Source organism: Fukomys damarensis, unplaced genomic scaffold (genome assembly GCF_012274545.1).
Source record: "Fukomys damarensis isolate Sample0158 unplaced genomic scaffold, DMR_v1.0_HiC HiC_scaffold_25, whole genome shotgun sequence".
Classification (NCBI taxonomy): domain Eukaryota; kingdom Metazoa; phylum Chordata; class Mammalia; order Rodentia; family Bathyergidae; genus Fukomys; species Fukomys damarensis.
In genome coordinates, this window is record NW_022900937.1 from 33900928 (window position 1) to 33914487 (window position 13560).

Genomic DNA, 13560 nt, shown 5'->3' on the forward strand with positions numbered 1-13560 from the left:
TGGTGGACACCACGCCGGCCAAGACCTTCCTGGTGTACCGAAACGGGGACCAGTTCTACGTGGGCTGCAAGTTTGTGCTGTCTCGGCGCCGCGTGGCCACGTTCGAGGCGCTGCTGGAGCAGCTGACCGAGCAGGTGGCTGTGCCCTTCGGGGTGAGACGCCTCTACACACCCGTGCGAGGCCACCCGGTGCTGGAGCTTGACGCGCTGCAGACCGGGGCCAAGTACGTGGCAGCGGGCCGTGAGCGCTTCAAGAAGCTGGAGTAAGTGTGCCCCAGGAGTGAGGCCGAGGCAGGAAGGTCGCAGGTTGCAGCCTGGCCTGAAAGGGGGCAGGGTGGAGCTGAGGCTGAGGCCCTGGGTTCACCTGGGGGGTTGGGCCTGTGGCCGAATTACCTGGACAGGGAAGAGTGTGAACGTAAGGGGTCTTACATGACACACAGGTGTCCGCCCTTTCCTGCCCTCTCTTCCCATCCCTCCTCTGGGTCCCTGCACATCTGGGAAAGAAAGATCTGCCTCCCTGTTTTCTATCACCTGACTTCTGTTTTGCTTTTTAACTTACACTTCGGGGAGCCCCATAGAAGAGGAGCAGGCGGTGTTGAGTCTGTGTCTGGTGTATTTCGCTGGACCTTAGGGCTGAGGTGCAGCACCAAGGCTGCGGTTTTGATTTTTTGTACTGGAAAAAAAAAAAAAAAAAAAAACCCCCCAAAACCTAGGTAATTTCTACGATTCTTAAGAGAGTTTCACAGGGACCTGGTGAGCTGTCCCACTGCTTTGCACATGAATGTGACTCCCGGAGTGGACAGTGCTTCGGTTCTAGTTCTGAATCCTACGAGGTTTTGTGTATTTTAATTCTGAAAAGGACGAATCGCTATAGAAAGACCCAGGATTTCTATCTCAATATTTGCCTTCTAGTTGGATTTTCTCCTTTCTTCTTCCTTGCAGCTATATTCATATAGTTCCCAGAAAACCTGCCAAGATGAGGAAGCTGAAGGAAGTAAGTGTTCCCTGCTAACCCACGGTGATGCGACAAGGGGGAAGATTTAACAAAAGTGGAAGTGCGGATCTCGGGAGGCAGCGCTGCGTGGGGATGTGCGGATGGCGCGGAGCTCGAAGTCAGACGCCTCTGCGTGGGCTCGTCACACTTGTCAACCCTTTCACAGCCAAAGACTAGGCCGGGCGTGGTGGCACACATTTGACATCCCAGCACTTGGGAGGCTGAGGCAGGTGGGCTGCTGTGAGTTTCAGGACAGCTGGGGCTCCATAGCGAGATCCCGTCTGGAACTCTCCTCACCCCCAAATAACATGCTGGAAGGGATCACATCGTGGACAGAGCCAACACCCTAACTTGCTTTTCTCTTCCTCTTCTTGTAAAGCCACGAATGCCACCGTGGGTCCCCACTGTGTGAGCTCACCCGACTCTGGCCACCTTCCCAGCACCCCATGTCTGAATACCTCAGCCTACGCATTTGGGGTTAAATTCCAGCGTGAGGATTCGAGGGCCACATTCACGGCTCAGCGTGCTGTGCAGGCAGACACCAGCCTCTGTCAGGCACACGGTGGTTGGTGTGGGGCTCGTGGTTCTGCAAGATCTGTGCCAGGGGCCAAGAGCAGGAAGAGAGAGGGTGCTGCGGGCCTCCATCCCGAGAGCTCTGGGAGCCCTGCTGGAAGTGGGCACGCCTGCCCTGCCTCTTGTTCCAGAGCAGTGGTCTGCATCACTTTCTCCTGGCTGAGACTCAGTAGCCTCCACCCGCAGCTATAGGGAAGGAGAGGAGGGCTTTATTCAGCTCACAGTTTGTAGACGTTTCATTCCATAGCCAGCTTGCTCCAAGGCCAGGCAGCCTGACAGAGGGGCGAAAGGAGGAGAAACAGCTCCTGGCATGGCCAGCAGGAAGCAGAGGGATCAAGGGAGGAGGAGGGCGAGCAATCCTTCCAGGCTACGCCCCCAGCGACTGCCTCCTCCACCTCTCAACATCGCTATTAGCTGTGAGGTCAGCAGACTAATCTGCCAATGTGTATCATGGCCCCATGATCCAATCAGCTCCCCAAAGCCCTGCCTGTGAGCACGTGAGGCTTTGGAGGGACATCTAGATACAAACATTAGCACCATCCTTGGTCTGTCACATCCTGTGGCACAGGATATATGTAGCAACATCTTTTTTATGAGTACAAAAATATGCAAATGGCAGGAATGTCTATCGATAGAGAACAGTTGAATGATTTGTGCTGTGTCGTACTGTGATCGACCTACGGGCGTGAACCTGAAATAACACCTCCCAGAATGTGGGCAGGTTAAACAAGACGACCTACGTAAAACACAGACTTTTCTCATTTAACCACGAACTCCTTTTCTGCAACTAGGTCATTGGACAAATCGGTCACTAAATGAGGAACTGCCTGTGGTGTGCACATTACAATTTCAGAATGAAGAAATGGTCCAAGGAAACGCCAAGGCGATGGAGCTTTGATTTGTGTAACTCTTGGGCTATTTGATTTTGTTGTTGTTGCTGTTTTGCTTGGTAGCAGGGATCGAACTCAGGACCTTGCGCTTGCAAGGCAGGCGGTGGAACCACTGAGCTACATCCCCAGCCCTTGTGTAATTCTTAAGTACTGTAATGTATAGCAGAAAATGAAACTGCAGTACTGTGTGGTATAAAGTTACAGCTCTGCAGAAACAAGGTGTACTGTGCGGAAAAACAACACCGAGGCTCTCTAAACTAGATGCACAGAGCTGCACAGGAGTCCAGGCCTAAGTGTGAGGAGCAGGCTCTAAATCCAGGCAGTGCCCAGCCATGAGTGAGCAGCTGTTAAACAGCTTGGTTATTAAACGACTGGAGGAATGTCTGTATAAAATGTTGCTAAGCCCCCCGTCTAATGTTTAAATGCTTTAATGAGTCCCGTGGGCTAATTCTGTGACACCGAGTGGAAATGCTGCCTTCTGTATGTACTTATTTCATAGAATTTTTGTTTTGGTCAAACTGTGTTAGTGGAAAAAAGTGAAGCTGCATTCCAAGAGCTGTGGATGCAGAAATGTACTTCAAATTCCTTAGAGCGGCAGAACGCACACTCAACGTGGCCATAGCCATGGCTTATAAAACACTTGGGTGCACATTTCCTTAGATGGAAAAGCGGGAAAGTTAGGTTTGAGTTTAATAGGACCTGGGCTGCCAGGGCCTCTGCCGGTCCGAGTGACCGGATGGCTTTGCGTGGCCTCCGTAGCTCTGCTTGCCCTTCACAGTTGTGTGGACCCGGGTAGAATTCAGATGGCTTCTCCAGTTTTCTTTCTACACTCGAGTCCCAGCTCGATATTTTTCTCCACCATGAAGGTGGGTTTTCTTTCTCCTCCTCCTCCTCTTCTTCCTCCTCCCCCCACTTCTTCTTGGAGACAGGGTTTTACTATGTAGTTCAGGCTGGCCTTGATCTTGCGGCGATCCTCCTGCCTCAGCCTCCCAAGTGCTGGGATGACAGGTGTGTGCCACCACGCCTGGCTACAGCTGTGTTTTGATCCTGCTTTTCCAGTGGGCATATCCTGGACTAAAAATTTTGTAGCCTGAGTCAATCGAGATTGTATTGCTCTCAAGTGGTTGGGAAAGAGAAGGATATATTCATCGAGATGAAATTTCCACAGTGAATCTAACGAAAAATGTTTTCAAGTTAACTGTTTTCTTTCTTTATGTTTATGAGTACATGTTTGTAGTACATAGCAATCACATTCCTCAAGGGAAGTTGGCATATTTATAGTAATGCATCTTAATCCTTTTTTTATACTCTTTTCCTCCCCTCTCTTCTCTCCATCTCTTGATCCCTTTCCCATATGAGAAAGATCCATCTCCCTATTTCCTATTATTTATCTATTTATATTTGGGTTTCTCATACAAGAGAAACCATGTGCTGTTGAAGCTTGTGTGTTGGATCATTCTGTGTAAATACCACTTTTTCTTTATCCATTTGTTTGTCCCATGATTCTCTGCCTTGTTGAGAAGTCTGGGGATGAAGCTTGACTTTGTCCAAGTGAGATTGGGCTGAATTCTATTGGGTAGGGCACCCATGCTCAATTCCATTGTGTTCTAGTGGTCTCGCCTTCATCCCTCATTTTCCTGGATTCATTTCCTGGAAGCTTCTGTTTCTGCTTTAAAAAGTACTCTCCGGTTGGGTGTGGTGGTGCATGCCTGTAATCCCAGTACTCGGGAGGCTGAGGCAGGAGGATCGCTGTGAGTTTAAAACCAGCCTGAGCTACATAGTTCCAGGTCAGTCTCCACTACACACACACACACACACACACACACACACACAGGACCCTCCAATTCATGCTCAGTGGAGGAAAATGAGAATACATGTATTGATTTGAAAGAAAACACACTGTAATATGGTCCTCCAGAGATTTTTTGCTCTTTTTCTGTGTGGCTTTAAAAAATGTAGGCATTTGTACTTCTAGCTTTACCAGTATGTCTATTTAAGCAAAAATGGGAGCCTATTCTGCATAGTCACACACAGGACCCTCCAATTCATGCTCATTGGAGGAAAATGAGAATACATGTATTGATTTGAAAGAAAACACACTGTAATATGGTCCTCCAGAGATTTTTTGCTCTTTTTCTGTGTGGCTTTAAAATCTGTAGGCATTTGTACTTCTAGCTTTACCAGTATGTCTATTTAAGCAAAAATGGGAGCCTATTCTGCATAGTTTCTGTTTTACAGAATCCCTTTTTACTTAATTTATCTCTTCATGCCAATGAATAAGGACCTGTAGTACTGTTTGGTGGCTTCGGGGCATGAGGTGTGTTTGGAAAGCCCCAGTCATCTCTGCTGTTTTCAGGGATTTGCCTCCGAGCTGTCCTTTGCCTTAGTGGGATGGGGCTGGGGAAGTGGAAGGCAGAGGGGAGGTGGCATGAGCTTCCTCTCCTCATGCAGCCCCTAGCTGAGCGGGTTCCAGTCCAGCACCATGGTGACAGATGCGTGTCATTTCCTAGGGTCTCCTGCCTGCTGCCCACAGCCCACGTCCAGTGTTGGTGGACCGGATTCTGCCTTCTCATCCTGCATCTGCCTCCTGTTTGTCCTTTCTCAGGGTGCTGTGGGCTCACAGTGAAATTTGGGCTTGGTCACCCAGGCCCACTTTTTAAAGCACCCTATTGTGACGTTGTATTAGCCTTTCCACTGCTGGGTCAAAGTACCTGACGTCCACAACTTAGAGGAGGAGAGGTTTCTTTGGCTCACGTCTTAGTGGATTCGGTCCATGGTCAGCTGCTCCAAGGCAGGAACAACATGGCAGAAGGGTGTGGGGGAGGAGAGCTGCTCACCTCACGGCAGCCAGGAAGCAGAGAGAAAATGTGGGAAACAGTGCCAAGGTTCGGAGCAGAGAAGTAGCCCCTGAATAAGGCTGCAGCAGTGTGAGTGATGAATCTATTTAAGGAGAGTGCAACGTCTCATTTCTGAAAAACCCTCCAAAGAAGGCAAAAGCACGTGTCACTGGATGGGTTCCTTGTGAGAGCTGCACAGGAAGGAAAGGACCCCATGGAGCCAGTAGCAGCAGTGATTCTGTTAGTGATGGTGAGATTATAGTTTTTTGTTGTTGTTTTTTGGTTCTGGGGCTCGAACTCAGGACCTTGCTTTGAGAGGCAGGCGGCAGAACCCCTGAGCTAAATCCCCGGCCCATCGTTAGTGATACTGAAAATCGCCCTGCACAGTAGACCTCCTTCCTGTTGTCTCCCCTACACCAGCCGATGGATTTGTTTTTCTTTGTGTTTCAAATTTTCTTTATTATCTTGTATTATAATTCAGTATTATAATCATTTTATGTTACTATTTTGAGATTGTGGAATGAATCATCAGAGTTTCTGTTATTTCTTACTGGGAGATTTGCTTTGGTGTACAAGTGCTTTGAATTACAAGCATGTTTCCGGAATGAATTATGTCCGCAAAGCAAGGTTTGACTGTATTGTGTACAATAGGGGTGAAAACAGTGTGGGTGTGGGTGTGTCTGTGTCCGTGTACCTGCAATCTTCAGCAACTTCTCTTTTTTTTCTGGAATCTTTTCCAGAGTATTAGAGCTGTTTTCATTCCTCATTCATGAGGGGAACGCTTGCTAACAAGCTCGATGATGGCAGGGCCAGAAAGGTGCTACGAGGCCCTGGGGATTGATGTCCACCAGGGCTCCTCTGCATGCTGTCCTTTCCCGATTGTTTGTGCCTATGTGTGTGGGGGAGCAGCAGGGGGCCACTTGAGGGGCAGCCTGGAGACCCTGGGGCCGCAGGCCCAGGAGAAGCCAGGGGTCGGAGGTGCAGTTCCGCACAGAGCCTCTAGGGGCGCGGCGCCGATGGTTCCGGACACATCCTGTGCCCTGGAATTCATCATCAAGCCCGTGGATCTTGGGGGACCGGGTCTTATGAGATGGGGAAGTCTGGGGTCGCCCGTGGGTAGAGTTAGCCGCTTTGCTCGGCCGAGGGCAGGATGGGGGTAAGTGGAGCCCCCGCACTGAGCAGCTCTGTCTTCCGTCTCCCCTCCCTGTGGTGTGAGGACTGCGTCGGATCGAGTCCCTCTTACTACCCGATGGGCTCGTGCTGGTTCTCTCGTGATCGCTTCTCTCGCTTCCTTCTCCTAAATTGAATTAGTAGGCTGCTGCCGGAGAGCTCTGTAGCAGCGAGTGCTGGGATTTGGGGCCTTCGGTTCCCCTCCCCGGGCCGCCCGGCCAGGTTGTGTGAGGAGTCCTGGGAAGGTGGCGCCGTGCTGAGCTGGCTCCGTCTCTCCTCTTTCCCGGGGAGCCCCGTGCCTGGGCCCAGACACCCCACCTATGCAGTTTGCAGAGAGCCTCGCTGCTCTCCACCGTGGTGTTTGCGGTTAGATCTCAGCTCCCACTGGCCCCAGGCACCCTTGGCAAAGGAGCGTCTGTGGGTAGCTTCTGGCTCACTTAGGGTATTCGGGGAGCACCCCAACATTAGGGTGACATGCCTGCCTTGTGCCTGAGCCGGGAGTGGAGGGCATAGGGAGCAGGGCAGGCTGGGAGGCCGGGTTCCGGGAGCACCCGCGGAGGTGTGTAACCGGGGAGCCCCCGGCCGTGTACAGCAGCTCTTTCCCTCTTGGGGGTCAGGCCCTGAGGCCCCGAGGCTGAAGCCGAGAGGAGCCGAGCGGGCCCAGCCTGTCACACGGCTCCCACGCAGGAGCTCAGAGGGGTCGGAACACAGCGGGCCTGGTTCGGCTGCCCAGAAGCTCTGACTCCGGTCTCGCCCAGTTATACATCGGGCCTGCCTTCCAGGTCCTTGGTGTCCTGAACAGAGTACGGAGCAGGACGTCCGAAAGGAGCAGGAGGAAGGCCGAGGAGTTATTTGAAAGTGAAAGTACGCTCTGCAGGATGGGAAACGCCAGCGAGAGGAGCTCATGGCACCAGGGGGCTCGGTGCTGAGGGTCTGAGGCCTTGGGAGTCGGGTGGGCTTGGGCTGCGGTTATCTCCTGCAAGTGAGCCGCTTGGCTTGGCCCGCCTTTGGGGCGGGGGAGTTTTGAGCTCTTGGAGGAACTGTCAAGACGTGCAAAGCCCATGAGGGGTGGAGTCAAATTTGCATAGTCAATGGCATGATAGCGGAGGCCGGTCAGCTATGGGTTGCAGAAGACCCCAGTGCACATGCCCAGGGACTTTATTATGTATAAGCTAAGTTACCCGGTTACCTTTCCCCGTCGTGTGTAACCCTTTCCCTCCTCCAGTCAATTTCCATGGCAACCTCCTGCTTCAACCCGTCTGCTCTTTGGGCCCAGGTGTGGGAAGTGTGATTGTTGGATGAGTCACTGGGTGCATCCCAGGTGCCAGCCGCGTGGCTCTCCCCCTGGACCTTTGTCACCTCTGGGCACACTGCCTTACTGTCTTCTCTACCACTGGGGCGCATGGCCTGCAGCTCCATCTCAGCCCCAGACCCCATTTGCCCCAGCGCAGTCCTCCTCTCTGTGACTCCCTCCTGTCCCCGCTGGGTGATCTGTGTTGAGGGGACCCCGTGTCTTCACGTCTGCTTTGGGGCTGTGGCTCTGCATGCAGCTGGGTGTTAACCTAGGGTCTGTGGGAATGGAGCTGAGGCTTACGCCTTTTTTTTCAGATTAAACCTGTGGTGCATTGTGATATCAATGTGGTGTCCAGGTGGCAGACGTGTCATCGGATTTCCCGTCACATAAAGTGAGTACAGGATTGTGGGGGCAAAGTCAGCATGTGCCACAGGGCTTAAAAATCACGCTCTGGACCCTGGCCAGCTCCCCTGTCCCATCCTTTCTCTCTTCCCCTGTCTCCCTCTTCTCTCTCTGACTGGTGAGTTCTCCTGTGTACCGACTGCTCTACCTGCAGACTTTCTTTGCTATGTGTGCGTCAGGGTCTCACTATGAAGCCCAAGCTGCTCTTGACATCATAGTGATCCTCCTGCCTCAGCTTCCCAACTGCTAAGATTACAGTTGTGCATGCCCGATACTCCTGACTCTTTGCTTTCTTCTTTTTCCTCTTTTCTTTTGCTTCCTTTGTTTCTGTTAAAGGATGGACTGTAACTGTGAGTTCTTTAATTATCACTTCAAGCAAAGGTGAAATATCACATTAATTATGCAAATATTAACTTAAAAATTAACTTTTTAACTAAACATGATCTCAATTGAGGACCAAAGAGATAAAGCATTTGCTTTTGTCTCCTCCAAATGTTTTTACACCAATTCTGAGGCAGGTGCTGGGAAGACCTCAGTGGACAAAGCAATCATTGGTTTATGATTGCCAGTTTATAATTGAGGGGAAGGATCTTTTACCTTAAATTTGGAACAAGCTGTTTCAATGACCTTCAGTGTGTTTGCTTGTTTGGAAAACAGTGCAGCCTTTCAAGGACTACATCTCTCTCTCTCTCTCTCTCTCTCTCTCTCTCTCTCTCTCTCCACTGAAGCCAGGACCTTTATACTGAGCTAATTCCCCAGCCCTTTTATTTTTTATTTTATTTATTTTTTATTAAGAGTAGGAAAAATATCCAGGTGTGGTGGCGCATGCCTGTCATCCCAGCACTTGGGAGGCTGAGACAGGAGGATTGCTGTGAGTTTGAGACCAGCCTGGGCTACATAGTGAGTTCCAGATCAGTTTCAACTACATAGTGAGACCCTGTCTCAAAAAAAAAAAAAAAAGTAGGAAAAATTTAGTGGGAAAAAGATAGTTTCTGTCTAAGAGAGACAGAGGGGGACCTGAAAATGGGTTACCCACTCACCCTGCTTCTCGAAGGTGTTTTAAGGGACAAAGCCATGAGCTGAGTTGAGTTCAAAGTGGGACAAAACTGTAGTCAACTAGTAAGATTACAAATACAGTCACTTTGGTAATATTGATCGAATGAGAAATCCCAAGGTGGACAAAACTATGAACAACCAATAAGATTAAGACAAGTATAGTTGCTTAGGAAATGTTGGTTAAATGGGGATCCAATGAGGAAGCAAGCCAGTAGCAAGTGTACAGGGATTTTCAGTCAGGGATCTTTCCTGGAAGGGGTGGGCAAGGTCTTGATCCCCCACCCAGGAGATTGATACCTATTTAGAATATCAGTCACTGCTATTCATCCTTAGGGGAAGCAGATGGGTCTGGTAGTTTCTCTTCTTTTACAACACTGGCCTTCAGTGAATGTGTCTCGATTGCCCTCCATGTTGGCTCCTCATGGGCTGGCCCTGGCTAACTGCCTATAAGATATCCAATTAACTTACCTAGCTACAATATTCCCATCTCTGAAGGAGTACCTCGAACTGCTATAAGAGGGCAAGGGGGCGAAGACCATTCTGGCTGCTTCTGGCTGAAGAGGGTCATAGTTGTGGTTGGCAGTCAGAGTTACTCTACAGGAGGTCTATCTAAAGGCCCTTGGTAGGCACCAGGCAATGTCATCTTGGGTAGAAGTATGTATAGCTTTGAGTCAACCATGGTTGTTTTAGTAGTTAGTTGAAACCTATTCTACAAGCTTTATCTTGAAATGCAGCAGCCACAGAACCAAACACTTGTGAGTACTGGGGATTGAACTCAGGATCTTGTGATTGCAAGGCGGGCGATGACACCACTGAGCTAAATCTCTGGAATGGGCAGTGGGGAAGGGATGGAAGGGTGATTTTAATTATGGAACAAGAATTAAATCCTAACCCTCTCAGGTGTAGAAAGACAATTAAGATCAAGAGCTTTCCCAGAGTAGATCTGTAATCCTTCGCAAAACATGTGTCCAGAGACAAAAGCCATGATTGACTTCAGCTGCATTGCCAAACAGAAAGTGAAACCAAGAATCGTAGAGCCTGAGTGGCTATTTTTTGCCATTTTTTATTTATTTTTTTGTACTGGGGATCAAACTCAGGTCCTTTCGCTTGCAAAGCAGGTGGTGGAAACACTGAAATAAATCTCCAGCCCCTGCTTTTTGCCTTTTGAAAGAGTGAGAGAGAATGAAAGTGTTCTAATTATATTGTTTAAAACAAATTACTCTGAATCTGTCATATCTAATTTGTGACTTAGATACCCTACGGGGCTGTCGAGCAGTTTCCCTACCTTATGTAAACACTCCTAGACCACGTCTCATCTTTCATTAACAAACTGAAACGATGTCCTGTAGGCAGGCTCAGTGCTGGGGCATTTACAGGTGCTTGTTTGAGCTTCTGCATTGTGGTCTGGGAATCTAGTTCCCAGGTTAAGATATGGGTATCTGTCTTTTTGGGTTTCTCTGTAAGCTGATAGAGAAGTCACACAATCTCACTATATCGTGTTATCTAAAGGCATCAAAAGCCCTGTGATTTTTAGGAATCTCCTTAGCTATTTTAGAGTCTTGGGCTGTGGAAAGGAAATAATTGGTTTCTTTCTTCATCCAGTCTTTGGGTTCCCTTACATACAATAAGGTCTAAGTATTTTACCTCAAGGCTGCAAAGTTGTGCTTTAGATCTAGAAACATTATAACCCCTGTCTGTTAACTCAGCAAAGCACAGGTGCCTTGGCTAGAGAGCTCTTCTGAGCGGGCACATGGCAGTATACCATCTCCATATCATATCGAAAGACTGACTTGGAAAAAACCCATAGTATTTCCTTCTATCAAATCAGGATCTAGGGGTGTTCTCATCTTTTTCCTGATAAATAGTTGACAATTTAAAATAGCTGAAGACCAGCCTAGGAGGGGAGAGAGAGTTCGGGTAGCTTAATCTATCAAGTATTTGTTTTTTTACATTTGTCTAGAGGTCTTATCTTACTAGTAGAGAGGGTAGTCCAAACTTGTAGCTCAACTCTTAACAGAGGCTTAAGAAAGGGCTCCGATGGCATTGTTTCAGGTCACCCTGAGACAGAGGATATCTGATGATCTTTGACAGAGTTCCCCTTTCACCTCACCAACAAGCCCAGATAGTGATGAGATGTGGAGATTTTCTGCTGATTACTTAGATGGGCTGTCAGGAGCTAGTTTCTTTTGAGGAACTTTTGGGTATCCGTCAGGGAGTAGCCCTGGCCATGACCTCTCAGTTGTCACCTCAGTTTCCACTAATTCTGTGAAATCAGAAATCTGTCTCCAAAATGAACCCAGTTGCCTATCTGGTAAACATTTCACCTACCATTGGCTCCAATGGAAGTGGGGATTCACCAGAGGGCAACTGGAGAAACCCGTCCTCTGCTTGGAGAGTGGCAGCTGCCCTAAAGGCCATTACTAGCTGGCAGAGTAACCCCCATTTGGCATTCTATAAGGGACAGATAAAAGCCTGAACTGTCCTTTTCTGAGTTAATTTCATGAGACCCATTGTACAGCATTTTAAAGCAAATAACTCCAAACATAACATGTAGAAAACAATAATAAAACATACATTTAAACTAAGAACAATGCATCATAAGAGACACAAGCAATTTGCAAAAATTTAAAGCATGCAAGTTAAAATTAAGACAATTTTGAAGCAAAAGCCAAAACAAAGGTCAGAGTTTATGAAATACAACCAGAAAAACAAGAAGCATAACTTATGAAACAAAAAGTTACAATCTGCGGAGGGAGAAGACCAAAGTTAAAACCTATGGAACAAAAGCGGACTCTTCCCTCGGTCCAGTAATCTCAGTGGGACCTCCAGAATGATATAGTGAGAATAGGCGTAACTCCCAAACCTGCTAGATATCTGAAGCACGAGTTCGTGTTCTCTGAAATGGAAGAGTGAATTCTAGGAACAATGGAGGTTAAGATAGCTTCTGTCTAAGAGAGACAGAAGGGGTGTTGTGCCCAGATCGCGATATCCCTAAAGACCACCAAGGGGCCAAGTCTGATGCAATCACATGAGGAGTGTGTTGCAAGCTCGAGCCTGGACCCTCGTACCTCACTGACCAAGTGGATCAGAAAGAGAGCCCCGACTCACTTTCAAAGCATGATTATACAGGGTTGGGGAGGCTTGAAACTCTTTCTCCTTTTTATTGATGCTATTTTAAACTTTCTATTGGTATTGGATATTGCCGGGGTACTTACAGGAATAGGAGGATAGAAGCAGGAAATAACCAATACCCACGAGGAGGAGCAGGTTCAGCGGGGGTCATTATGTTCTTTTTCCAAAGAACATCCTATATGATTAAACAATTAGGCAAACTCTCTATGCTTAGTGTAGCATATGATTTTCTTACTTAACTTATCTCTAACTTATCTTATTCTGCAAACTCAAGCAGTTGTTGGGGAGGGGACAAGTTCACTCTTGGGTCAGAACAAGAGGAACAGAGAAACAGGGAGGAGGTTGTTATACAGAATGGAATTTTTGCAGCTCTCTGCCCAGAAAACTTGGTCTCCACATTCTGATCACAGGGCAAAGAGGGAGCCCACCTTGATCAGAAAATTTGGTTCCTACATCCTACAGGGGGACCCGAAAATGGGTTACCCTTATATTTTATTTCAATGCAGGGTCTTGCTAAGCAGCTAAGTTGTCCAGCCTGGGCTTGAATGGTGATCTTCCTGACTCAGTCTCCCAGTGTGTTGAGATTGCATGCCACCATCCCTGGCTTCTTTCTTTTCTTTACCTTAAAAAGTTAAAAACAGTTTTACAGATAGTTTCTCCCTATTTTCTTTTTTATTGAGGATATTGGTACAATCTAGGTAGACAAATACAGTTACATTCATCATTGGGATTCTGTACCTTTACATAATAGGTCTTGATTCTCATTAACCTTAAAAAGTTAAACAGTTTTACAGATAGTTTCTCCCTATTTTCTTTTTTATTGAGGATATTGGTACAATCTAGGTAGACAAATACAGTTACATTCATCATTGGGATTCTGTACCTTTACATAATAGGTCTTGATTCTCATTTTTCCCCTTGTCCCTGCCCTCCCTTCACCCCCTCCTCCCCTCCCCATTTAAAAACACTTCATTTCCATTTTTTCAGTTTCTCATATTTTTTTCCTCTCCCTTATTACCTTTCCCCCACCCTTCCCACTTTCCTTACACCTTTAGCCCTTTACTTCCTATTTCACATTATTAATTGTCTCATTAGGATCCTGTGTACTATTATAGTTTTTCACACCAAAGAAACTATTCAGTATTTCAGTTAAAGAAATCTCTGTATGAACATTAAAAATAGGGAATCCTAAAATAAAACTAAAAAGGAAAGT

General features: G+C 47.7%; 1 protein-coding gene across 7 annotated transcripts in view; it reads left to right on the top strand.

Annotated features, from left to right (window-relative positions):
• The window catches only part of Dcdc2c (doublecortin domain containing 2C), a 64575-nt gene that overhangs the window by 735 nt on the left and 50280 nt on the right, over positions 1-13560 (top strand). For 6 of the 7 annotated variants that reach the window (XR_781202.2, XR_781203.2, XM_010629116.2 and 3 more), the window contains exons 1-2: positions 947-1223; positions 8072-8148. Coding sequence is in view for 4 of the 7 variants with exons in the window: in XM_010629116.2 (XP_010627418.1) it covers positions 1095-1223; positions 8072-8148 (206 nt within the window). In the remaining 3 variants the exon portion in view is untranslated. Of the gene's footprint in view, positions 1-941; positions 1224-8071; positions 8149-13560 lie in introns of those variants that run through there. The other variant, XR_781204.2, reaches the window with a different exon arrangement.